General features: G+C 43.1%; 1 protein-coding gene across 1 annotated transcript in view; it reads left to right on the top strand.

Moving 5' to 3' along the window:
- The first annotated feature begins 2,346 nt into the window (after positions 1–2,346).
- Positions 2,347–27,906, top strand: part of DIAPH3 (diaphanous related formin 3) — a 563,614-nt gene continuing 538,054 nt past the window's right edge. Inside the window, 1 exon segment of the mRNA NM_001192614.2 lies at positions 2,347–2,680. Within this exon segment, the coding sequence (NP_001179543.2) occupies positions 2,501–2,680 (180 nt within the window). The 5' untranslated portion in view covers positions 2,347–2,500.

The following is a 27,906-nucleotide window of genomic DNA, read 5'->3' on the forward strand; positions in this document are numbered from 1 at the left end:
TAAAACAAATAAACAATCCTCCCTCCCTCCCCTGCCCAACTGTAGTGTGAAGACTTTACTTGAACAAGGCCCATTTTCTCAACCTCTGTGCTAGCCCACATCCCATCCAGTTAGGACATCACAGAGGAACCTGTGCTAATCAGCAGGTTCCCACTGGCTATCTATTTTACACAAGGTAGTGTATATACGTTAGTCCTCATCTCCCAGTTTGTCCCACCCTTCTCTTCCTCACAGTGTCCATATGTCTGTTCTCTCTCTCTATGTCTCTATTCCCGTTATGGAAATAGGTTCATCTGTACCACTTCTCTGGATGAAGCACAAGCTGGACTGAAATCAATAACCTCAGAAATGCAGATGACGGGCTTCCCTGGTAGCTCAGATGGTAAAGCGTCTGCCTCCAATGCGGGAGACCTAGGTTCGATCCTGGGTTGGGAAGATCCCCTGGAGAAGAAAATGGCAACCCACTCCAGTACTCTTGCCTGGAAAATTCCATGGATGGTGGAGCCTGGTAGGCAACAGTCCATGGGATCGCAAAGAGTTGGACATGACTGAGCAATTTCACTCATGCAGGTGACACCACCCTTACAGCAGTAAGTGAAGAAGAACTAAAGAAGCTTTTGATGAAAGTTAAAGAGGAGAGTGAAAAAGTTGGCTTAAAGCTCAACATTCAGAAAACTAAGATCTATGGCATCTGGTCCATCACTTCATGGCAAATAGATGGGGAAACAGTGGTAACAGGGGTTGACTTTACTTCTGGGGGCTCCAAAATCCGTGCAGATGGTGACTGCAGCCATGAAATTAAAAGACGCATACTCCTTGGAAAGAAAGTTATGACCAACCTAGACAGCATATTAAAAAACAGAGACATTACTTTGCCAACAAAGGTCCGTCTAGTCAAGGCTATGGTTTTTCCAGTAGTCGCGTATGGATGTGAGAGTTGGACTATAAAGAAAGCTGAGCACCGAAGAATTGATGCTTTTGAACTGTGGTGCTGAAGACCCTTGAGTCCCTTGGACAGCAAGGAGATCAAACCAGTCCATCCTAAAGGAAAGCAGTCCTGAGTGTTCACTGGAAGGACTGATGTTGAAGCTGAAACTCCAATACTTTGGCCACCTAATGTGAAGAGCTGACTCATTGGAAAAGACCCTGATGCTGGGAAAGATTGAAGGCAGGAGGAGAAGGGGACGAGAAAGGATGAGACGGTTGGATGGCATCATGGACTCAACGGACAGGAGTTTGGGTAAACTGGGAGTTGCTGATGGACAGGGAGGCCTGGCGTGCTGTGGTCTATGGCTCACAAAGAGTGACTGAGTGACTAAAGTGAATTGAACTGTACCATTTTTCTAGATTCCACTTATATGCATTTATATACAATGTTTGTTTTTCTTTTCCTGACTTACATCACTGTTTGACAGACTCTAAATCTATCCACATCCCTACAAATAACCCAATTTCATTCCTTTTTAAGGTTGAGTAATATCCCATTGTACCTATCCATTCATCAGTAGATGGACATCTAGGTTGTTCCGATGTTCTGACTATGACTCCTCTAGACCTTGCCCCTGCCTGGAACGTCTTTTTGCTGAAAGTCACGCCACTCTTTTCTGTCCTAAGAAAGTCTTTGCATCCTTCCTTTCTTCTTTCCAAATCCTCTCCTTCAGATTTAATACATTTTTTTATTCTCAAGAACTTTTAAATTAACTGCTATAACATTTATGTTATTTCATCTGAGTAAGGATTTGTGAAGCATATTATTAGACCGTGAGCTCCTCTAGGAAGCGCTGTCTGGTTTTTGGTGGCTGCCTCTGCCACCCTTGAGCGGGCTCCCAGCTCTCAACAGGTGCTCAGTCTGTGGAGAAAGCGTCCTCCGGGGCGTCCTGGGAGCTGCGGTCCTCTCCTGCTTAGCGGCCCTTCAAGTACAGATCCCAGAGGAACTACTTTTCCCAGTGGCCGTCACCCCGGGGCCTCCCGAGACGTGCGGAAACGGGAAGCAGATGACTTCGCCTCCAAGCTCTGCTCAAGTGGCTGCGCTGGGCGGGTCCCGCCTGGTTCCCAGGTCAGCCGGAACCCATTCTCCGAATTCCGAACACACCCAGACTAGTCACTTCCCGGTACGCTTCCCACATTTCCAAGGCCGCACCTTCAACTTGGGCCGCCTGGGACCCCAGAGGCTCAAGCGCCGCAGAGAACGGCGGGCCCGCCAATCACGCTTCTTCTTGCCCGGAAGGGGCGGTGCCCAGGGCGCTTCACTCCGAGCGCAGCTTCGGATTGGCTGGGCCCTGGCTCGGCGGCGGCCCCGGATTGGCTGGGCCCAGGTACTCGTCGGCGGCGGGACTTTTCGGATGTGTTGGTGGCGGCCCGGAGGCAGCGGTTGGACTGATCCGGGCAGGCGCCGTCGGCGGCGGGACTAGGGACGCGCGCGCCGCGGACGCCGGGCTCCCGCCAGTGGCTTGCAGAGCTGCGGCCTTCTCCCCCCTCGCCTTCCCGGAGCCGCGGAAGCATGGACCGGCACCGGCCGCGTCTGCGTGCCCAGGCGCAGCGCTCGGCTGTCGGGGCCGCCTACCCTGCGTCCTCCCTGGGCCGCAGCCGCCGGGACAGCGAGGCGCCGCGCCGGAAGGGTCTGCAGCGCCCTCCGGCCCCCCGCGGCCCCGCGGCGCCTGCGGAGAAGCGCCCCAAGTTTGTAAGTTGGGCCTTGGTCCGGGCGGGCTGCGACCCAGTGATAGGTCCCTCGGTTTTCCTCAGCTCCTTTCCTCAGCTCCAGCGTGGCCGACAGCGTGGGCGGGTTCCCTGGGCGTAGCCGTGAGCTACGCTTTATTCTAGATCGTCAAGAGTTGCGGTCTCTAAACGGGTTACGACGGCAGGCCCAGTTCTATTTGGATCCTTTGACAAACACCTGATCACTGCCCCAACTTCCTAAGGCTGTCGTGAGAAGCAGCTTCAAGTATAAGTCCTGATGTCTCTCGTGCACTTTGCATTTTTAAGTTAAACTTTTCCTTTTTCCCATAGCATCTTAGAGTATGAGATATATGGAAGTGATCTTTACTTGATAGGATTGCTTTTTCTGCTTCATGTTTTAATTCCCAAGAAGAAGTTTTTAAAAGTAGATTCAGTTCCTTTCAGTTCAGTCGCTCATTCGTGTCCGACTCTTTGCGACCCCATGAATTGCAGCACGCCAGGGCTCCCTGTCCATCACCAACTCCTGGAGTTCACTCAAACATCTATCGAGTCGGTGATGCCATCCAGCCATCTCATCCTCTGTCGTCCCCTTTTCCTCCTGCCACCAATCCCTCCCAGCATCAGAGTCTTTTCCAATGAGTCAACTCTTTATAACTTTACGAATTGAAACGGCTTTTTTTTAAAACTTGGCGGGTCATGCAGTCACCGCTAAAGAATGTTATGTTTAGCTTGGAAAGAAGTCTGAGTATTTGAAACCTGCTATTCCGGTTGCTTCTCTTACTCACTTTAACGGTCAAAGAAGTGTCGTGATTAGCGCCTTGTAAATCTTTGTATTGGCACTAACTAGTGAAAGAACAGACAGAGAAGATTGTTTTGTTGTCTGTGTAAATAAACCACAAGCAAATTACATAGAGGGTTGATACATTTGGAGTGAGACAGAATTGAAAATTTAATACCCCTCCATTTTACTTAGGAATACAGAAAAACATTTTAGTCGTAGGTGAAATTTTAGAGTACAGCTTGTTCCTTCTGTGAACATTGTTAGAAATATGAGTCAAGATACACAAATTAAGGGATGAAGGCTTGTGGAGGAGGAGTGAGTAGCTACATATAACAGTCAAAAATGATACATGAATAAAACAGAGCAGAGCCTGAGATGTATCAGAATATTGAAAATGAAGGACAACATGGATTAATGATGCAAAATTAAGTATAAAGTTGGCCATCAGTTCAGTTCAGTTCAGTCGCTCAGTCGTGTCCGACTCTTTGCGACCCCATGGACTGCAGCCTACCAGGCTCCTCCATCCATGGGATTTTCTAGGCAAGAGTACTGGAGTGGCTTGCCATTGACACTGCTTACTTTACTCTTTTTCTTCTCTATTTGGCATTTATGGTATGTGCACCTTTGGACTACGTACACTGACTTGCACCCGTGGTAGAGTGGTCTCTCCCTCTGTGCTTGTTAAATTTTGTATTGATAATTTCAATGCTTAGTCTTAACCTGTCTTCTAGGAGGCCTAACTGGGGAGAGTTTTCTTTGGGCATGATCTGAGTCTATGTCTACCAGGAGCCTGAAAGAGCCATCTCTCCGTTGGATTGGCCTCTTAGAGGGCCTGGAGTTCCAGGGTCAACTCTAACTCTCTAGCCTAGGCTCAGTATCCCAGTATCAAGGTTACCTTCTGAGCAGGCGTTCCCAGCCCGCCTGCTTCTCGCTGTTCTCAGTCCCACTTCAGTGACACTTGCTAATCGGTTGAAGGGTGATTTTGGACACTACTCCTTCCTCATGAGATCTCAGCAGTGCCCCAAATAGTGATTGTTCTGTCGTTCAGTCTGCTGTACTGCTGGACCTCAAGTCCGTTTTTGGCTTTCTCTTGATTTGGAATGAAGATGCTAGCTAGTCTGAATCCCTCCGGGTCACATAGTCATTAGGTCACCTGGTTGCTTTTGACTGTAACAAGTCATGCAGGTTGGTGATAATGTGCGTGACTGGTGTTTGCAAGCCGCAGAGCTGCAAGCTTGTGTGGAACTGCGGGTAAACTGGCCACTGGCTCCTTAGTGTAAGAAGGTAGGAGCTCTGGTCCCCACTGAATTTCTGTTGTACTTTGAACCTAGATAAAGCAGACGAGTCCTTGTTTTCTGTTACTTGTATAGTTGTGGGCCTCTAGTTAGTTTTGAATTGTGTATACACGTCTGTACCATAGACCTTCTCCCCATAGATGTATGAAAATACTAGAGATTTGTCTGTTGTAAACATAGGATAGTTTGGCTGCACAATAAATCAGCTTCTTTTGGGCTGCTTGTGAACTCACCCACTTGGTTTCAGCAAGGGATGTGGCAAGCAGCGTGTGTGTGTGTGTGTGTGTGTGTGAGTGTGAGAAGGTCCTGGGGATAGTTACTGGGGACAGCGTGCCACCAGTGGAGGCTGGAAGGACAAGGCAGGAGCCTGGGTGAAGACTTCGTGAAGGTGAAGAGAATTCAGTAGGATCATTAAACTGGTACTTGCCCTAGGTCACACCATTCGTACCTGGACCCAAGTTCTATTTCCCTTCTAGAACAAAACAAAACGGTTTCCTACTCATTGTGAAAATTCTTCAGTGACACTAGGCGTTTAATTCTTACCTCCCATTACTAGAAATGCACAGTAGAGATGGGGACGCTCCCAGATCCAAAGCGAGAGCAGGACGTGTGGCTTCAGGTGGTCTCCATCTCCAGGATGTGGGTCCCCCTTTGAAAGGGGGCCTGTAAATTCTGTGATCCAAGCTGGCAAAGTAGCTCATCTTTTTCAGTTAGGATATCCTTTAAGAGTTCTCAAAGACTTCAGTGTAAATTTCATATCTCATCTTATGGTTTCCATTGTATAGATTGTTATTACAGTATCTAGTTCTGTCATTACAGTATCCTCAGTTTTGAAATGAGAGCTTTTTCACCAGATCCATTAACATCTGTATGTCTACTGTGGTTGATCATTGTTAGTGATAATAGTTAACCATAATGAGCCAAGCACTGTTTTAGGTGTGTCATAGATTTCAGCTCCTGTAATCTGTTTAACAACCCAGTGAGGTAGATACTATGAATTAGCCTTGTTTGCTAGAAGGGGAAACTGAGGTACAGAGGTTAAACTGCCTTTGCTTGCATTGTTGCCTGGGGGCGAAGCTGGGATTTGACTCCAGGGAGGCTGGCTCCAGAGGACACATCCTTAGTCCCTGTCCTGTGTTACTCTCCCATGCTAGTGGGAATTTTACTCGTTGCTGCTGCGTTTTTCAGAGAAGACAATGGCACCCCACTCCAGTACTCTTGCCTGGCAAATCCCATGGATGGAGGAGCCTGGTGGGCTGCAGTCCGTGGGGTCGCTAGGAGTCAGACAGGACTGAGCGACTTCACTTTCACTTTTCACTTTCCTGCATTAGAGAAGGAAATGGCAACCCACTCCAGTGTTCTTGCCTGGAGAATCCCAGGGACGGGGGAGCCTGGTGGGCTGCCGTCTGTGGGGTCTCACAGAGTCGGACATGACTGAAGTGACTTGGCAGCAGCAGCAGCAGCTGTGTTTTTCATTCAGGAACCATTAACACTAGTTAGTAATGTCTTTAAGCGATATAGATTTAGTGATTTCCTGATTGTAAGCATGTTGTGAGATGGGAAGAGGTGTTCGGTTGGAGGACTTTTGCTTATTGTACTGGGAACTTGAGAACTGGAATTGGGGTGGGCTTGGTGAGAATCCTGTCTGCCCACCTCATTTCCTTGGGCTTCTTTGGAGGTAGAAGTGGTTGGCTGAATAATGATCCCCCCCAAGATTCAGCTCAATTCTGTCCCTCAGTTGTGTCCAACTTTTTGTGACCCCATAGACTGCAGCACGCCAGGCCTTCCTGTCCATCAACTCCCAAAGCTTACTCAAACTCATGTTCATCGAGTCCGTGATGCCATCCAACCATCTCATCCTCTGTCGTCCCCTTCTCTTCCTGCATTCAATCTTTCCCAGCATCAGGGTCTTTTCCAGTGAGTCACTTCTTCACATCAGGTGGCCAAAGTATTGGAGCTTCAGGTTTAGCATCAGTCCTTCCAATGAATATTCAGGACTGATTTCCTTTAGGATGGACTGGTTTGATCTCCTTGCTGTCCAAGGGACTCTCAAGGGTCTTTTCCAACACCACAGTTCAAAAGCATCACATCTTAATTTCTGGAGCCTGGTTACCTTATGACAAAAAACGACATTGCATGCATAATTAAGTTTAAAAAAATGGAGATATTCTGCGTTATCTGGGTGGGCCCTACATGCAAACACATTTACTTAGGAGAGGAGGTAAAGGGAGATTTGACTACAGAAAGGAAGAAGGTGAGGTGACTGCAAGGGAGATCCAGTGACACACTAAAGAATGCTGCAGTCATCAGAGGCTGGGAGAGGCAAGGGGCTGCTCCCCATAGAGCTTCCTGGGAGATCGGCCCTCCTGACACCTTGATTTTAGCCCAGTTGAAAACATTTCTGTTGTTTTAAGCCATCAGGTTGTGGTATTAATAATCTGTTACTGCCGCCACAGGAAACTAACGGCAGGTGTGGTTATGAGGTTGACCACATTGAAAGTTGGCTTCACAACTTGTAAGTGTATGCTTTAGGAGAACCATCAGATCATTTAAATCTCTTCTTGTGCTATCATTTATTTTAGATTTGTGATCTGAGTGAAAAGATGCCCACAGTTTGGTTTCCTGGAAAGACTAGAACCTTCATTCATCTTGCTGTGCTGTATCTTTCTCATAAAGTGACTATGATAATGATACAGGCGATTTCTGTGTGGTTTTTTTTGAATTAATTTCTTCATTGAGTCCTCAGAAAAGTGATGCTTTCAGTTGTCCTAGATTTGTACTGTCAAGAATTGGAGATTATGTTCTTAGCTGAAGGCTTTAGGCATCTGGATTTTATTCATATCAAAACTCCACCTAACCCAGCAGGCACAGAAACCTATTTAAAGTAAAATCGCTTTATTCAGCCCAGTCTTCTAAGCAGAGTTGTCTTTCGGTATCCACAGGGGATTGGCTCCAGGACCCTCCTTAGATGCTAAAATCCATGGATGCTCAAGTCCCCTGCATAAAATGGCATAGCATTTGCATATAACCTATGCACAGTGTGTTAGTCCCTTAGTTGTGTCCGACTCTTTGAGACCCCATGGATTATCCTGTGGCAAATTCAAGTTTTGCTTTTTGGAACTTTCTGAAGCTTTTTTCCCCAAATATTTTTGATGTGTGGTTGGTTGACTACTCGGACTTGGAACCTGCAGATAATAGAAGGTTGAATGTAAATTACTCTGAATCATCTCAGGCTTTCTTTTCTTTCTATCCTTCCAATAGAAAAAAAAGTTTACTTTTGTTTGTTAATATGACTTATTAAAAGAAACAAAATATATCCAGTGGCTTTTGGGGAGTATATTAGCTGCTGAAAATAGATGATAGATGGTACATACACTTCTGGATCATGTGGATCTTTGTGAGTAAGAAGGGGTGGGAGCAGGGATGATTGTTTTAGATTTAGAGAAGGGCTTAATTGCTTTTTTCAAAGACTCATGTCTTTAATTATGAAGCAGCAAACTGACATACATTTATTGCACTGTGAAACCTTGCATCTCATCTAGTCTGTCTTGCAGCAATTGCTTCTGAACAGATGTTACCTGAAACACCTTTGTGCAGTTGGTAGAATGCTAAAATTTGTCATGCTTTTATTATTGTTGTCTTAAATTAACTCTGCTTTATGGCATAACTTTATTGCTGTGTCCTAGAATCTTTATATATTTATTGCCTTATAAATTGGATTTAAAATTGGCTTTTTATATGGAATGTAAATTAACATGTGTATAACTTGTTTATGCTTACAGAATAATACAAGACAAAACTGCTTTGTCTTACACTAATGCAGTTGTCTTTAACTCAGCACATAGTATACTGTCTCCAAACTTGGAATGAAATGAATGCTGCAGAATGTGCTTACCATCACACTCTGCTTGTTTATCACAGAAACTAATTTGACTTTTAGATCTATAAAATATAGATTAAGCATAACCTTTTACTTCATGGGATATTAAGGATCAAAGCATGAGCTTTCTTTGAACAGGATCTACAAAGGTAACTCTCTCTCAATAGCAGCAGGGTGGCATTGAAACCCCTTAGCGCTGAGAGTAATTTTCGCAAATAGCAAATCACATAATGATTATTAACTTAGGGGAGAATTTAAGAGATTCAGTAAGTTAAGTTTTGATGCTGGAATATTCAGAGTACTGTCTAATGAAAACTACTTGGAAATGCTTGCCGTAGATTTTGTTCTTCAAACGATCCACTGCCATCCTTTCTCACAAATTTTCTGTAGAAGAGACATTATGAATAATTTTTCTGGGCAGTGACTTGTATCACTTTTAGGGCTTGGGTTCCCACTGAGTCACTTATTAGCTGTGTGAACTCAGGCGAGTTGTTTAACCTCACTCTGTGCCCGTTTCCTCATGTGTAAAAGGAAGCTGTTGGGAAGATTAGAAATTAAATGTGATGGGTTGTGAGGTACCTGTAACAGCGTTTAGCCTTTATCTAAATATTTACGATTTATAGTTTTGTTGTTGTCATCATTGGTAGTAATAGTAGTAGTGGTAGTACAATTTTTGTGTAGGCTTTAGAGCATTGGGAACATTACAGTGCATATTTGAATATTGGGAAATCTTAATTGGGCCATACTTTTTCCTCAGATGAGATGGAAGCATTCTGTTCCCTAGTTTTACCTTGACATTAGCTGACATGCACAGTGATGGAGACTTCTGATTCTTACCACTGAAAGGTCAGAGCAAGTTTCTGAATCCTTGGGAGGGGAATGTTTTTATTTGTAAAACGAGTTTCATGCAACTATGAAACTTGAGTACCAATGAAGCTTACAAAAAGGAACTTGCAAAGGAAACAACCTCAAATTTAGGGAAAAAATTCTTGTGACACTCCATTGTGAATTGAATGATAGTAAAAATAATGTTACTTACATATGTATATATAAAAAGTTAAGTATAAATCTTTATGCTTTTGGCTCTTTTACAAAACAGATTTATATATAAAATCCAAAAGAAAACTATAAAAAACCAATAAAGTTTAAGTTGGTAACACTGATTTAATGTAATTGATGATTTTTGTTGAAATTGCATCCTCATTATTAGATTTAATAGTGGAAAGATGTGTGTGGTTTGCTGGGTTCCTTTTGTCACCTTGGCTCTTGGGGCAGAAGTGGAATTCCAGAGCTGAGGAGGCTCAGCACAGACCGGAACATCCAAAGGTCCAGCTCCGCATGGCGGGTGGAGTCCTGTCACCGAACACCTTTGTCCTTCTCATGAGGCCTGGGCTTGAGGCTCTAAAGTGAACAGTCTCACTGGCTCTTCTGGCTGAAGTAGTGAACTCTTATAATGTGTTTATGATAAAAAAGAGCCATATGTAATTTTTTTTAAGTAAATTATATGAAACTGTTGAAAAAGAGCAGAAAGAATTGGAGCCAAGGCCACCAGACCCTGTATTCATTTTTTCTTAACTTTCTGTAGCTGTAGGTTTATTGTTCCTTGAATAGTGTCATTTTCGAATTATACCGCTTTTTGGACCTGAATTCTTCCAAAGTGTAGGAGTTGTGAAACCTTGGTATGCTGTCCATGTTGTTGGGCCTGCTGACACCATGTTGGTAGTGCACATAAACGCAGGCGTGTTCACCAAAAGTGCCTGAGGGAATGTGGTTGAGAGAGCTTCCCTGGTGGCTCAGCTGGTAAAGAATCCACCTGCAATGTGGGAGACCTGGGTTAGAGCCCTGGGCTGGGAAGATCCCCTGCAGAAGGGAACGGCTACCCATTCCAGTATCCTGGCCTGGAGAATTCCATGGACTGTAGCAGCTTTCACTTTCAGATTGTCCAGGACGTGCTTGGTGGTGATGGTTTAGTCACTAAGTTGTGTCCGACTCTTGTGACCCCGTGGACTGTAGCCTGCCAGACTCCTCTGTCCCTGGGATCTCCCAGGTGAGAATATTGGAGTGGGTTGCCATTTCCTTCTTCACCAGAATGGGCTTGCTTTATTTCTAATGTTTAATATAATCTTAAAAAAATAGAGAGTTTTAAAATTCTGATAGAATTGGAGAGTCTGTAGAAGGGCCCTGCAGACCTCAGTTTGAGGAACTTGGAGATGACGTAAGAAGTGAGGAGAGTCCCCGAACAAGCAAAAGTTTGTCCCTTTGTTTAGTGTTTCATTTTGTGATGAACTAAAAGTGATTAGTAAGTATTTATCAGTAGCGGACCAGAAGTGATTAGTATTTATCAGTAGTGAAAGTAAAGTCGCTCAGTCATGTCCTGACTCTTTGCGACCCCATGGACTGTAGCCTGTCAGGCTCCTCAGTTCATGGAATTTTCCAGGCAAGAGTACTGGAGTGGGTTGCCATTTCCTTCTCCAAGGATTGTATATAATGTGCTTTAAAACAGTCTACCTCTAAATGGTTTTCTGAGGGTCAGCATTTCCCTTGCAGTCTTTAAAAAATACATTTTATCTTACAAAAGTGGTACAGAACACCATGTACTGCTCACCAGTGAGCTTCAGAAGTGAAACATCATAAATCCTACTGAAATGTTCATTTCTTCCCCTTCTGTCTGTGTCTCCTTATTATCTTTGCTTTTCATTTCTTTGAAATAAGGGCTTATGTGATTTAAACTTTTTTTCCATTTTAATTTTTTTTGGTGAGGGGGTTTCCAATTTATATATATCTCTTTTTCCCTAAAAATAGACCCACCAGAGCACCTGACCTGCCTCTTGAGAAACCTATATGCAGGTCAGGAAGCAACAGTTAGAACTGGACATGGAACAACAGACTGGTTCCAAATAGGAAAAGGAGTACGTCAAGACTGTATATTGTCACCCCGCTTGTATAACTTATATGCAGAGTACATCATGAGAAACGCTGGACTGGAGGAAACACAAGCTGGAATCAAGATTGCTGGGAGAAATATCAATAACCTGAGATATGCAGATGACACCACCCTTATGGCAGAAAGTGAAGAGGAACTAAAAAGCCTCTTGATGAAAGTGAAAGTGGAGAGTGAAAAAGTTGGCTTAAAGCTCAACATTCAGAAAACGAAGATCATGGCATCCGGTCCCATCACTTAATGGGAAATAGACTTCCCTGTGTGCTAAGGGCCTTGGGATATTCCCAGATAGCTGTGGTCTGTGTCAGACCTTCAAGGAAAAGATAGCTAAGTAACCTGTCCAAAACTCATCAAAGAAATTATTGCTAATTCTAGGCTATTATAGATGTTAAAAAAAAAAAAAGTATATGCTTTTTTTGGAGATAATTATCTGGTGTAGAATTTCTTAAAACTCTCAGTAAGATATTGATATGTGGATTGATCTAATTGTAAGATACATAATGTTACATTTATTTTTCCAATTTATTGTGAGGTATCTTTACAGGATGTGGGGGACTTTTTCCTGTAGTCACTGCATTTTGCTGAGGTAGGCTGTTTATTTGGGTGTCATAAAAATGAAACTTTGTTAACATTCAGTTTTTAAACAGGATTTGCAAATTGGTGGCATTAATTATGGATTGTGCTATGGTATTAAACTGTTGCTGTTTACCAAAACTTTGGATGGAATGCAATTCAAATGACAATTACAATTCATTTCTAATGAAAAATTTGACAGCCTGAGAAATGAACATGAAAAATAGAATGCACATAATCTATATTCAGAAATCCAATGTGACAGTTTCATTTCTTTATAAAAAGTGATGGTTTCCATTAAAACCATGTTCTCACTGCACTCACCTCTCTTCTGAGGGTATTATTTTGCTCTTATTGATATGTTATCTCCAGCCTTCTCTAGTTGCTATGTGCATATGTTTGTAAGCTTTGGAAGTCATTTTCTCTTGGTGGTGCCTGATATAGGCTTAAGCTTACAATGTGAACACTTGGTTAATTGAAAATCTATGCAAAACTGTTCTTGTAATCTTACACCACCTGATTCACTAATCTATTCATGATTAATTTACATTTAAATGTTATCAGTATACCTTTAATGTCTATTTTCTTTTCTCTAAAAGATTGCAGTTGGGGGGCGGTGAGGGCATGTAAGTGTGTGCTTAGTCGCTTGGTTGTGTCTGATTCTTTGCAACCTCATGGATTATAGCCCACCAGGCCCCTCTGTCCATGAGATTTTCCAGGCAGGAGTTCCAGAGTGGATTGCCATTTCCTACACGAGAGGATCTTCTTGACCAGGGATCGAATCCATGTCCCCTTTGCAGGTGGATTCATTACCGCTAACACCACCTGGGAGGGCATGCAGAGACACATCTGGGTCATTGGAGGACTGAGCCTGCTGACTCAGGACCTCCAGAGGCCTGGCAGCGTGGCTTAGAACCTACCTCCCGCCCCTAACCGCTGTGTTAGAGAGGCTAGGGTTATATGTCCTTGGGGTAAATTAGCTTCTGTGCCTCAGTTACCCTGTCTGTAAAATGGAATAGATAGTCATAGTATTGTGAGGATTAGTCGAGGTAATGCTTGTTATTATAATAGCTTGGGCACAAAACTAGCAGTTAATACATGACAGCTGTTATTACAGCTCTTTCTGGAATTGCCATGGGATTAGGGTCCGATAAACTCATTGAAAAATAGTGGAAAATTCTGAAAGAGATGGGAATACCAGACCACCTGATCTGCCTCTTGAGAAATTTGTATGCAGGTCAGGAAGCAACAGTTAGAACTGGGCATGGAACAACAGACTGGTTCCAAATAGGAAAAGGAGTACGTCAAGGCTGTATATTGTCACCCTGCTTATTTAACTTATATGCAGAGTACATCATGAGAAACACTGGACTGGAAGAAACACAAGCTGGAATCAAGATTGCTGGGAGAAATATCAATAACCTCAGATACGCATATGACACCACCCTTATGGCAGAAAGTGAAGAGGAACTAAAAAGCCTCTTGATGAAGGTGAAAGTCGAGAGTGAAAAAGTTGGCTTAAAGCTCAACACTCAGAAAACAAAGATCATGGCATCTGGTCCCATCACTTCATGGGAAATAGATGGGAAACAGTGTCAGACTTTATTTGGGGGCTCCAAAATCACTGCAGATGGTGACTGCGGCCATGAAATTAAAAGACGCTTACTCCTTGGAAGGAAAGTTATGACCAACCTAGATAGCACATTCAAAAGCAGAGACGTTACTTTGCCAACAAAGGTTCATCTAGCCAAGGCTATGGTTTTTCCTGTGGTCATGTATGGATGTGAGAGTTGGACTGTGAGGAAGGCTGAGTGCTGAAGAATTGATGCTTTTGAACCGTGGTGTTGGAGAAGACTCTTGAGAGTCCCTTGGACTGCAAGGAGATCCAACCAGTCCATTCTGAAGGAGATCAGCCCTGGGATTTCTTTGGAAGGAATGATGCTAAAGCTGAAACTCCAGTACTTTGGCCACCTCATGTGAAGAGTTGACTCATTGGAAAAGACTCTGATGCTGGGAGGGATTGGGGGCAAGAGGAGAAGGGGACGACAGAGGATGAGATGGCTGGATGGCATGACTGACTCGATGGACGTGAGTCTGAATGAACTCCGGGAGTTGGTGATGGACAGGGAGGCCTGGCGTGCTGTGATTCATGGGGTCGCAAAGAGTTGGACACGACTGAGCGACTGAACTGAACTGAAGTGAAACTAGTTGAAAGTTAAAAATATCATAAGTCAAAAGTGCATGGACCATGCCTTACCTGCTGAACATCATAGCTTAGCTTAGGCTACTTTAAACGTGCTTGGAACATTACGTTGGCTTATAGTCAAGCAAACTCTTCTAGCAGAAAGCCTGTTCTGTGATGAAGTGTTGAATGTCTCTTGTCATGAATTGAACACTGTTCTGAAGGTGGTAGACAGGCTGGTCGTCCTGTCCGGAGCGGTTGCTTCTGCCGTGACCATGTGGCTGACGGGGCTACAGGCGCCTCCCTGCCCAGCATCAGGAGAGGACCCTGTACGTGTTGCTAGCCTAGGAAGGGCCAGAATTTAACATCTGGAGTACAGTGTCTAGTGAGTAAGTATAGGTTTTGCGTCATCGTAAAGTCACCCCTTTCTAGATGGGAGACTGTAGTTGTATTCCTTTGAATCTTTCCCAGACCCCAGAGTGGGGGAGATATCTGCCTCTGCAGTGTCGGACATCCTGAAGGGCAGGTGACCAGATCTCAGTTACTGACGGCGTCTTGACCTTTCTCCTTCCGCTGCTCACCTCCCTCCACCCTCCTTCCCCCATTCCTGGTGTCCAGGGCCCTGTTCTTGTGTCCAGGGACCCGACCTCAATTCCAGTGGGTACACATAAAGAGCTTGGTCCCTGGATGCATTCTGCTCCTTTCTGTTTCATCTAGACCTTCATCTTCTGCCCTTGCCTCTCTTTCTTTCTGTCAGCCTCCTGCTGACAGCATTTGCTCCACACCGTACAGAAGTAACCCAGGACTTTTTGAACTAGGATGCCTTCACATTCTTTGCCTCTTCAAACCTGATAGAACATGGAATATCAATAAATAAAAGAGCACTGGCCTCCATGTCCACTTGCTTCCTGTCTCCAAGCCTGGAGCGACCTGACAGGCTTGTGATGGACCCATGCTCTGTGGCCTGGGGGAGACCCCGCCAGCCCTGCAGACTGCACCTTAGACATCGGGACTCTGTGGACCTACTGATTGGCAGGGCCTTCAGCCTGTCGGTCACAGGCATTATCACTGGCACTGCACTTACTCTGCTCTCTGGTGGACTGTACACTCCTTTAATCACTTACCACAGTGCTTTGAAGCAGGACTCTCATGACCCTGGTGTTACACTTGATGGGACTGAGGTGAGGAGAGAGGTGTGGGCCGTCCCAAGGTGTGGCTGGGGACGGAGCCTGTGGGTGGCACGCAGCCAAACGGGCCAGGGCCCGGGCTTTGAGCTAGCTTTCTGGCTGCTCCTGTTGCTTAGTTGCCCCATTGTGTCTGATTCTTTTTCGACCCCATGGATTGAGATTTTTCCAGGCAAGAATACTGGTGTGGGTTGCCATTTCCTTTCTCCAGGGGATCTTCCTGACCCAGGGATTGAACCCACATCTCCTGCCTATGTCTCCTGCATCGCACGCCTGCATCAGCAGGATTTGACTGCCGAGCCACTGGAAAGCCCCACTTTCTGGTTACATCCTTTTTTACTTCTCTCAGCGTTTGTGTTGAGACTATTCACTCTTTTTACCTTCTCTATGGGTCTGATTCCTTTTTGTTGTTAACAGTTTTTTAAATTGAAAAGGTAACGTATGAACCTCTTAAAAAGCCCAACAGTATAAGAGTTCAGAGTGAAATTCACTGACTCCCTTACATCCCAGTTGAGATTTCCCCACACAGAAACAGTGATGACTTTCATTATTTTCACTTGGATGCTTTACTGGTACTCTGTGTGTATGTGTAGCTCCCTCTTGGAGCTGCCCCGGGATAGCATTCGTTGAAACTGTCGTAGAGATCGTTTCTCCTGCCTCTCCACACTCAGCCTTGACACCTTCTTCAGAGAGAAGATAAAGGCCATATTGCTTGAACCGGCTTAATTTCCTGCTGTTGCACCAACAATCTATATCTGTAACTCTTCCTCCTTTCTCCTCCAGTATCTGTAGAAGTGTCAGGTTAACCCCTTGGCCCCTGATCTTGATCCAGTTCCATTGCAAGAGGCTGTTTCACTCTCCACAGGTCCCGTCTTATTAAAATGCTCAGATATCTTCTACCCTGAAAGAAAAAGCAGGAGCAAAACCAAACAGCCTTCCTCTCCCAACTTTCCCATGACCCAGACACCTCTCTGTACCATGCTCTGTTTCCTTCCCTGATAGCCAAATTCTGTGAATTCATTGTTTTCATTTATTCTGTAAATGTTTGAAGGGCACAGTTGGGTACAGTTTGGTCCCTGACTTCAGGAGGCTTGTGCTCAGTCTGGGAGATGGTGGGCAGTATTACCAGGGAACCCATGTTGTGTCATTTTTAAGAACTCAGACTCTGAAGTTAACCTGGGTTTAAGTCCTGGCTCTGAAATTGGTAGTTCTGTGACCTTGGGAAATTACTTTTGTAACTGTTGTTGTTTGTTTATTCATCTATGAGGTGGGAATAGTAGTACCTGAATTACAGTTAGACATGGTGTTTCAATGTTATATTGGGGGTTAACACGTAAGTACTAACAGCTCTCAGCTCATTGCTCCTGTCATGATGGCATTAGCCAAGGGTAGAGAGCGCTCATAAAGGGAGGATTCAGACACCTCCCACAGGCTTCTCAACTTTTGCTTCTGTCTTTCCACTAAAATTTGACAGGTCAACAACTGCCAACCCAGTGGCTGGTCTTCATCTTCAGTTCAGTTCAGTTCAGTTGCTTAGTCATGTTCGACCCTTTGCAACCCCATGGACTGCAGCACACCAGGCCTCCCTGTCCTTCACCAACTCCCGGAGTTTACCCAAACTCATGTCCACGGAGTCAGTGATGCCATCCAACCATCTCATCCTCTGTTGTCCCCTTCTTCTTCTGCCTTCAATCTTTCCCAGCATCAGGGTCTTTTCAAATGAGTCAGTTCCTTGTATCAGGTGGCCGAAGTATTGGAGCTTCATCTTACTAGACTTCAGAGTATGACCCATCATTTCTTCACATGTTTGCTCTAACTTGTTCTTCTCTTCTAATGTTTGCTTATCTATCTTCCTGCCCTCTTGGTGTTCTAAGTACTATCTTTTTGACCTTTTACTTTTTTTGACTTAAGATGTCCTTCCAGCATGGATTCATTCATTTCACTAGCTACCTAGTGATACAGGAGTCTACCTGTGTCAGTGCTGTTCAGTACAGCTTTCAGTGATGATGGAGCTTTCTGTTCTGCTGTGTCCAGTTTGATATTCACCAGTCATATGTGGCTAATGCTATTAGAGGGCTGATTTTTAATTTGATTTAGTTGGAATTAACTTTTGAAATAGCCATATGTGACTAATGGCTAATGCCATACTTTGACCCACATTCAGGGACTGCCTGTGGCCTCAGAGTCTTTATTTGTAGGTCAGACTGCCTTTCAGCGATGTGATGGTTTGTTCCTACTGGATAACTTGCACATCTTGTTCAGGCAAAGATGATGCACTTTCACAGCCTCTGAAGCTACCCTCAGCGATGGGTTTTTAGTGAAACGCCATCAGTGAAAACAGAAACAGGCTTGGGATCACATCTGTTAGAACGGCTGTCATCAAGGGGAGAGAGAGCAAGTGTTGGTGAGGATGTAGAGGAAAGGGAGCCCTTGCGCACTGTTGCGGGGAATGTAAGCTGCTTCAGCCTCCAAGGAAAACAGTATGGAGGTTTTTCAGAAGGTAAAAATAGAACTATTATATGACTCATCAATCCCAGCTGTGGGTATATATCTAAAATAAATGAAAACTGAACCTTGAAAAGGTATCTGTGATGCTTCCCTGGTCTAGATTGGTCAAGAATCTGCTTGCCAACGCAGGGGACATGGATTCAATCCCTGACCTGGGAAGGTTCTACATGCCACGGATCAGCTGAGCCCGGGGCCACAACTACTGCACCCTTGCTCTCAAGCTTGTGAAGTACAGCTAATAAACCTGTGTGCCTAGAACCCACGCTCCCCAAGAGAAGCCCACTGGAGTGAGAAATCCATGCACTGCAACTAGGGAGTAGCCCCCACTTGCCTCAGTTAGTGAAAAACCCGCATGGAGCAACAAAACCTGGTGGAGCCAAAAGTGAAGCTACCTGGATTCCCATGTTTATTGCAGCATTATTCACAGGAGCCAAGATACGGAAGCAACCTCAGTGCCCATCCCCAGGTGAACGGATAAAGAAGATACGGCACACACTGAATATATACAGTGGGATTAAATTCATCCAGGAGAAAGACATGCTGCTGTTTGTGACAACGTGGTTGGACCTTGAGGGCATTATGCTAAGTGAGAAAAGCCTGAGGGAGAAAGACAAATACTGTATGATATTACCTATATGTAGAATCTGAAAAAGCAGGGTAGGGGAATGTGTTAAAGGAGATCAACTTTGGAGAGATGAATTAAAGGGTATAAACTTAGAAGATAAGTTCTGGAAATCTAATGTACAGCACAGTGATTATAGTCAACAATGGTGTATCATAAAATCAGAGTTGCTCAGAGATTAGATCTTAATGTTCTCAGCATTAAAAAGATGATAATTATGTGATGTGATAAAAGTGTTAGCTAAAGCTACTGTGGCAGTCATATTGCAAAACATAAATGTATCAGTCAACATGTTGTATACCTTAAAGTTACACAATATTATATGTAAATTATATCTCCATAATATAAAAAAAAAGCAGGCACAGTAGATTTATCTTCATATCCTCACAGGAGCGACAGTAATCAGTCATTTGCTCTAGGTTATTATGATCACTGAGAGACTTCCGTGCCTGTGGCTGTCAGCTGCTGACTCCCCCATAACCCTTGCTGACTTGTTAGTGTGCTTGAATGGTGCGGTAATCAATATAGAACTATGTGCTTTCAGAAGTCTTTACAAATATACTTGGGTTATTACTAGAGAGTCATCACTGAAGTCTCCTTGGCTTTGTTGGAGGATTGCCAAGGGCAGTTTAGGCTGCAGTTGCTTGATCTGGCAGCTTGACTATAGAAATTGTTGTGTTCAAAACCCAAATTGTGACACAGAATGTTATGTGTTGGAATGTGGCTGTGTCATCATGTAACACAGTGTAAGTTTGATACAGTATTGGACTGCTCTGTATCTGATCTCATTCATGAATTTCTGTCTCCAAGTATCTCAAATGTCTTTGGATAAGAAGTGCAATGAAGAATATTAAGGTGAGGAACCCATGTGTTTCAGCACGTGTAGCACTGGAAAGATAGTTACTTATATTATTTTTTGAATAGTGGAAAAGGGAAATAAGTGACCTAGGTTATTTATTTTTTCCTCTGAAACCTATTGAATTGTAAACTCCTTTGAGGGCAGATGCTCTGTTTTATAGGTATTTATATACCAGACCAGACATGATGTCTTGCTAGCTTGCATTCATGCTGAGTCACTTCAGTCATGTCTGACTCTTTGCGACCCTGTGGACCATGGCCCGCCAGGCTCCTCTGTCCATGGGATTCTCCAGACAAGAGTACTGGAGGGGCTGCCATGTCTTCCTTCAGGAGGTCTTCTGAACCTGCATCTCTTAGATCTCCAGCATTGGCAGGCAGGTTCTTTACCACTAGTGCTGTGTGGGAAACCCCTTGCTATCTTAGATGCTCAATAATGATATCTTGCTTGGTTAGCATTTCTAAAAGAAGTGTCAAGTGTAACCACATTTTATGTATAGTACTGGGACTGTATGTAAGAGCTGGAATTGTGCTCTTTTTCTCCCTTCTTCAGACGTCAAATTTGTAAATATACAATAATCTTTTTAACTCATTTTAAGTAACAAACCAATTTAGAAGTAGTAATAAAAAGTAGTAATCAAATTATGCAAGAAAACTTAGTGGTGATTTAAAATGTTATTTTAAAAAGTTCAAAGTTATCAATAATTTAAAAGAAATTTTCTTTAATTAGACTTGTGTATGTATGTATTTTAATGATATTTTGAAATGTGGATATTTTTGTGGCTTATGTTTAGTCTTATTTGGAAGCACGTGGTATATAAGGCATGTACTAAACTGTAAATTCTGTGAATAACAAAAAATACTCATTACATTTCTATTTTACACTTAAGCAACTTTAAAAAATAAAAGGGAAACTCCCTAGCAAAACATATATTTTTGCATATATATGTTATAAACATATAAAATTGACTAAACATAAAATTTAGTCAATTTTCAGAAGTTACAATCCTCCTGGCTTCTTATATTCATCACCTCAACTTTCAAGATAAAACTTTTTAGTCAGTATTATAACACTTAATAACAGTCCAGTTGGAATTACGCTTGTGTTTCTTGCTAAGATTTTATCTTCAATTTCTTTGCCTCATAAACAACTCAGAAACTGCTTTATTTCTGCTGTGGGTCTTCCTCCCTAGGTTTGGGATGGCGAAGACTGAGGGAAGGGAAAGGGAGGGGTCTGAGCCTGGGTTTGGGTCTCATTGACCAAGACTCCGTTCTCAGACTGGCCACTCTGGTAGATCACTTGTGTGACAGTCAGTTTCCTGATCAGTGAGATGGGGATTCCCTGGTGACTCAGTGGTGAAAGAATCTGCCTGCAATGCAGGAGACACAGGTTCGATGCCTTGATTGGGAAGATCCTGTGGGGTAGGAAATGGCAACCCACTCCAATTTTCTTGCTTGGGAAATCCCATGGACAGAGGAGCCTGGCGGGCTACAGTCCATGGGGTCACAAAGAATCAGACACAACTTAGTGACTAAACCAAGGTGGGATAATGGCTAATTTGTAAGATTGTTGGGTGTGTTAGTAGTTACAATAAGGCTCACTAAGTGTTGCTAGGAATGGTGATGTGCAGTGGGCTATATCATATGGCCTTCATTTTTCAGTCTTGGTTTCTGTCTCAGTCAAGGCCTTTTTTGGGCTTAAAGGCACATACATGATGTAGTTTAAGCTTAGAAAGAGCAATTGTAAAGAGGCATGCGGCTGTCCCTGGGATCAAGAACAGCAAGTTTAGCTGTTCCTCTCTTGGTCTGGAGCTGAGAGCTGAAAGCTGGCAGCTTCCCTTTGCTGGGATCACACTGTCCCCTGTTGCCTCCTAAGAGGCATCTGCTCCACTCTTGTGTGTCTGCATTGTGTTGCTTCTACTGCTTTGATTTTCACACAGCTAATCCCAGAGCCTCACAGTCCTAGGTGTATGTAACGCTCTCGGTCCTAATTCTCATATCTGAATCCCAAGTCCGGATTTCTGGGAGAGTGAGGGTTTGATTGGCTTTGCTTGAGCTCTGCTTACTCAGCTGTGGCAGGGCTGGCTTTCAAAGAACAGGAGGACTGCCAGTCCCCCCTCTGATAGCAAGAAGGGATTGTGTGCTTGAGACACATAAAGCAATAGATGTCTGCTTTAGCTGCACCTGTGGGACTTTGCAGATTCCCTGATGCTAGGCACTGAAAGACAGAGTTCGTAATAGTTTGCCCAATTTAGTGGGCAATGGTTATATACTAGAGTCACCAGGAGGAGCTCAAGTACTTATGACAGGCCCTATCTTTGGGTATTTTGATTCAGTTGCCTTGGGATATTACTCAGGCATTTGTATTAGGAAAAGAAAACAAAAATTCTAAACCATTGGCTTAATATGTTCCCCTCACTGTGGTAAGTCTAGTTCAAAGATAAGGGAAACAAGGTTCCTGATATGTTTAAGAAAAGAGAAAAAAGATATACACATGATCTGCCAGATAGTGATTGTAAATGAAAGAGCCATGGACAACAGAGGTGGAGTCACCATTTCCTGACAATAGTGATGGTTCACCCACGCGTACTGTAAATGTATATGTGCATTACCTACTCGGTCTGTTTGCTTCCCTCACATCTTATTCTCCCCTGAAGCTGTCGATGTCCTGAGGCCCAGGCAGCATGCTGGCTTTAGGGATGGTGCTGAGAAACTGCTGCTGATTGGAATTCTCAGCCCCAAAGAAAAATGGCAGCATGTGAGAGATGCCAGCAGCTGAAAGGAGGGTGGTTGAATACCAGTGACACTCAGCAAAACCTGAGAAACCTTTGTGCAGGTCAAGAAGCAACAGTTAGGACCAGACATGGAACAGTGGACTGGTTCCACGTTGGGAAAAGAGTGTGTCAAGGCTGTATATTGTCACCCTGCTTATTTAACTCATATGCAGAGTACATCATGCGAAATGCCAGGCTGGATGAAGCACAAGCTGGAATCAAGATTGCTGGGAGAAATATCAACCTCAGATATGCAGATGACACCACCCTTATGGTAGAAAGCGAAGAGGAACTGAAGAGCCTTTTGATGTAGGTGAAAGAGGAGGATGAAAAAGCTGGCTTAAAACTCAACATTCAGAAGATGAAGATCATGGCATCTGTTCCCATCACTTCATGGCAAATTGATGGGGAAACAATGGAAGCAGTGACAGACTTTATTTTCCTGGGCTCCAAAATCACTGCGGATGGTGACTGCACTCATGAAATTAAAAGACACTTGCTCCTTGGAAGAAAAGCTATGACCAACCTAGACAGCATGTTAAAAAGCAGAGACGTCACTTTGCCAACAGACGTACATCTAGTCAAAGCTATGGGTTTTCCATAGTCATGTATGGATGTGAGAGTTGGACTATAAAGAAAGCTGAGCACCAAAGAATTGATGCTTTTGAACTGTGGTGTTGGAGAAGACTCCTGAGAGTTCCTTGGCCTGCAAGGAGATCCAACCAGTCTGTCCTAAAGGAAATCAGTCCTGAATATTCATTGGAAGGACTGATGCTGAAGTTGAAGGTCCACTCCTTGGCCACCTGATGCCAAGAGCTGATTCGTTGGAAAGGAGGAGAAGGGGACCACAGAGGAAGAGATGGTTGGATGTCTTCATCGACTCAGTGGACATGAGTGTGAGCTAGCTCCAGGAGGTGGTGAAGGACAGGGGAGCCTGGCATGCTGCAGTCCATGGGGTCACAAGTAGTTGGACACACCTGAGGGACTGACAACAACAGAAGCAGAGTTGCTGATAAAGTGGAGTCAACTGTCACTTAGCGTTTATGTTGATACTTTTAGCGTGTTGTTATACGTAAGCATTTGTAACTGTTGCGTTCGGAGAATGAAGGCCCTTATCCTCTAGATGGCCTGGTTCGGATCTGCCCCTCTTCCTCTTCTCTGATTTGATTCCTGTCACTGCAGCTGCGCTGACTCTCTCCTTTGAACACTAGATGGGCTCTCTCCTAATCGCCTTTGTTCTGGCTGCTCTTTTATCTACAGTACTTTCCCCACTTGTCCACGTAGCTACCTCCTTAGTCCACTTCCAGTCTGCTCAGTTGCTGCCTTCTCAGTCAGTCTTATGCTCACCCCAGTTCCTCCTTTTAAAACTGCATCCTGCAAACCCTCCCACTCTGCTTTCCGGGCCTGCCTTCCTTTGAAGAACTTTTCATTTTTAACAGAGCTCTCATCACCTTCTAACATCTTCTGTAGCTTACTGTGTTTGTTGTCTGTTTCACCAGTGGAAGGTGAGCTTCTCTAGGACAGAGATTTTTGTTTTACTGATGGATCCCTTGCCAGTAATGTAGTAATATTTAATAAATAATGTTGAATGAATGAATGTTTTAGGAATCTCATTCTGTGAGGGTAAATTTTGCCCTACTAGTTTTCCCTAAATCATGGCTAAAACTTATTTCTGCTTTAGTTTTAGATCATTATTAAATATTTGCGTGTTAATTAGCAAGTATTTACGCAAATGTAATTAGTATATAATTAGCAAATATAATTAGCATACAGCAGAGACTCTGCCTTTTCTCCCTGTCAGCGTTAAACACTTCTGTTATGGTGCTTGTCCCACTGCCTTGCATTTGGTTATTCACTCACTTGTCATGCTCATCCTTTGGTTGTAAACTTGTAAGGGCAGGGCTTGGGTCCTCTTTATATTTACCGAGTGTCTTGCACATTTTGGGAGCCTAATTGTATTGTGTAGTAGCCAAAATAAGGATTATGGGACTAAATTGAAAAATCATGTCTTATTTCTTATACTTTGTTATCTTGTCTTCATTTGCATTAAGGGGTTATCAAGTGAGTGGTATTTACCTTAGCTTTCTCAGGATGGCATGGGATCACTTACATTTACAATAAGGAACAAAGATAGATTTCTTTTATTTCTGACATTAATAAGTGTCATAAAGTAGAAAAATAAAGCTAAGTCAATATATTATTGTTGCCACAGAAATTGAATTTATGTCAAAAGGATTTGTGCTTGTGATGTAGTGATTCGTATATTTTTCTTGAAATTAAGTCTCTAGCAGGTGACAGCATCAATAATTCACAAAACCAAGGAGCCTTTTGAGATAGGTTAATTTATATATATGGATTAGAAAACAAATGAATAATGTGCTTAATGTATTCTGACATATTTGAAAATATGCACCAAGAAACTCAGCCTATTAAAAAGGCTGTTCACAGTATTTATTAGATTTTTATTCTTACTTCTTTTACTGTCTCATATATAACATTTTTATTTAAAAAGGAACTAATCTGTATTTTCTGCTTGGTGTGAAAAGTATTATCCGTAGTAATTAAAAACCTTTCCTCATTAAAAAATAAATATGCTCATTCTAGACAACTGAAGAAATACAGAAAAAAAATGTAAAAATAAAAAAAGTTCCAAATCCCACAATTCAGATAGATAAAATTAACAATGGTTCCTGTCTGATTTTTTCCCATAAGTGTATATATTAACAAAGTTAGAATTATATTGCAAATGCAATTTTACTTCAACTTTGTTTCATATAACATTATATTATAAGCATTTTCCCTATGGCAGAACTGTAATCTATTTACTCTTTCCCGTATTCTGAGTTTTAGGTTGATTGCAATTCTGGTTATCTAAAATAACAGTGTAGTGATATATATATATATATATGTTTGTATATAAGAATACTTGATTGTCTTTCTTATTCTTTCTGTAGATTCTAGAAATAGAATTACTAGGTTAAAGAATAATTACTAGTAGAATTCTTAGTTTGAACATTGGATTTATTTCACCAAAATTGTTCTCTAAGGTTTAACCAAATTTATTTTCTTTATGGTGATGCTAGAATGTAAACAAACAAAATCCTTCTCAAATAATAGATGCACTGATGCTTGGTACCGTATGAGCCTCAGGAATATCCAGTCTAACTTTGTGTCTTATGCGTGACATCTAAGAGATGAGGCAGTCTCAAAAATAACCTAGTAGTTGGATAAGCTTCAGGCTGATCCTGGAATCTCTGGGACCATTTAAAATCTTCCTACAGCCAATACCCAGCCTTCTTCGGGTGATGAAAAAGGTTTTCGGTTCTCATGACCTGGAACACGACTTACTTGTAAAGGGGCTCAGGGGTGTGAATTGTCTTTTCCTGGACCCATTAGAGAAGAGTTTCTGATTGGGCAGTTTAGGTGAAAGAAATTGGAACAGCTGAAGAGAATATCTTAAAATAGATATGAAACCTGTGTTCCTAGGATTAGTCATTAGGTTTTCCCTTTGAAGGAAGAGGAACACTAGAATTCTGCTAGAATAAAACATGACTTGTAAGGTGTTCAGCCCCTGTGATGTGTAATCCAGGTGAGAGTGCCAAGCAGCGATTTGAGAATTGCTTTTTCTGGAGAGGTAGTTGTTTTCTCGCAGTTACGTGGCAGACTTTTGATCCTTTTGAAAACCTTGTGCCCTCTTAGAAATGAATCTTTTCTTTTCACATGTGTAAATGGTTGAATGATGCCTCCTCCTGAAAGACAGTCTTTTATAAAGAAGGAGTTATGGAGAAGGCAGGTCTGGCTTCCTAGAGGGTAGGAGTGCTGAAGCCATAGATAATGGACAATGGACAGGTGTTTATTGTCCTGAAATAGGCAGAATTACAGTTTTGAGTAAAGGAACAGATGAAGGTGCTGGTGAGCTTTTTCTGCTTCTCACTTGTTCTAACATCGCCTCACTCACTTTCTTCTACCTCAAACTACAAAAATGACCACATGAACATTGAGGCGACTGAAAAAAGCTTTACTTTGTAGTATCGAAGAGCCAGCTCTGCTCTAGTCCTCAGGGCTGGGGAAGCGTCAGTGTTATTTTTGAACCCTTCTGAGATATTGGAGCCCTTGAAGAACAGTATTTTCCAGGTGTATCGTGTGGTTCCTGGGAGATGACCCTTAGATTTATCCACAGGTGTGTCTAGTGTCACGGTTGCTAGTGGTAGCGTTTCCCATTTCTATACTCTTTATAATTAGCATTGATATCAAAATAAAGACAGGTGTGTGTGTGGACCAGAAATGTTACTAGGTTAAAATACATATTCATTACTGCTTTAGTGGAAGGGAATAATCTGGACTTAAAAAAAAAAATTTGAGCAGATTGTGATTAAGAGAGGGTTGAGTCGGGCCCTTTGCCCTCAAGGTGTAACTTTGTTGTGTTGGTCAGAACCTGTCACTCATTTTATCAAGCAAATAGTGTCATGTTGTGGTTTGATATAATAAACAATCTTTGATACTTAGGTACTAAATATATGCTTATGAGACTGAATATTACCTTAGAAAGAGATTAAGCATTTGAATAAACAATGCAATTGGCAGTTCATCCTGCACCCAGAGATTGTTGAATTCCCTTAAATCAGTGCTAATGGGTGCCTTCAGGGACTGTCCCCAACTACTGACTCCCTGTCTCTCACTTCTCTGAAATCATCTGCTTCTTCTCTGCAGCCTTCTGTTCATTTGTTTCAGGGACATGGATTTTAAACGGGCCGTGGGACCGGTGTTGATCTGGATGCCGCCCCGGGGATGTTTAATGCTGATGGTGGTGGAGTGGGGTCCTGGGCTCACTGCAGCAGAGTTCTCTTGGGCCCCAAAGTGTGCAGGATCCCGGGCCCCACCCTAGACCTGCTGTACCAGGACCTTCAGAAGCTGAGGCCTGTCACCTGCTTTTACAAAGCAGGTCTTGGTGTGTTTCTTGTGCACACTAACAAGCTGAAAACCAGCTGGTCTGGACGGTCAAGTTGATCAGAATTGGGTCTGAGTCACTTGTGTTTGAAGACTTCAGTCTTCCAGTTTTCCTCTTGTTGGTAATTTCTCATAATGAGCCAAGTAAGCGGTATAAACTTAATAGAACTAATTGCAACAGCTTGTTGCAATTGTTCTGAAATATTTCCACGCTCTGACTCTGCTGACAGTGATCCGAGCCTGCTAGCTTGATGCCTGGTGGGCCTTCATGTGTCTGAGGACATCAGTAGACAGATCCCTTGCTCCCTGCTAACCCACAAGTGCCAACCAATGAAAGAAAAGGTAAAATTTGCTAAGAGGCTTGGGCTACAGTTTAGAATCTTTTTCTCATTGCATATGAACCTCAGAGGTTTGTATGTTGCTTTGTATTATATAATTTATTTGGTCTTTGTTACTTGTTAACTAAGTTGGTGGGAGAAGGACTGTTCTTCATACCTCTTGATATTGACAGCGTTTTGCACAGTACTCTGAAAGCTGTAGATCTGGTTTTTGACAGCATGTGCTGTCTTCAATAAAGGTTTTGATGCCTTGCTTAAATGGGAATATAGAAGCCTGTGTTCTGTGTTTCTGTGTCCTCACCCCGCCCCGCCCCGGCTTTTTGATTCTTATGTTCTTTTGAAAAAAAATA

The sequence above is a fragment of the Bos taurus genome, chromosome 12, assembly GCF_002263795.3.
Source record: "Bos taurus isolate L1 Dominette 01449 registration number 42190680 breed Hereford chromosome 12, ARS-UCD2.0, whole genome shotgun sequence".
NCBI lineage: Eukaryota > Metazoa > Chordata > Mammalia > Artiodactyla > Bovidae > Bos > Bos taurus.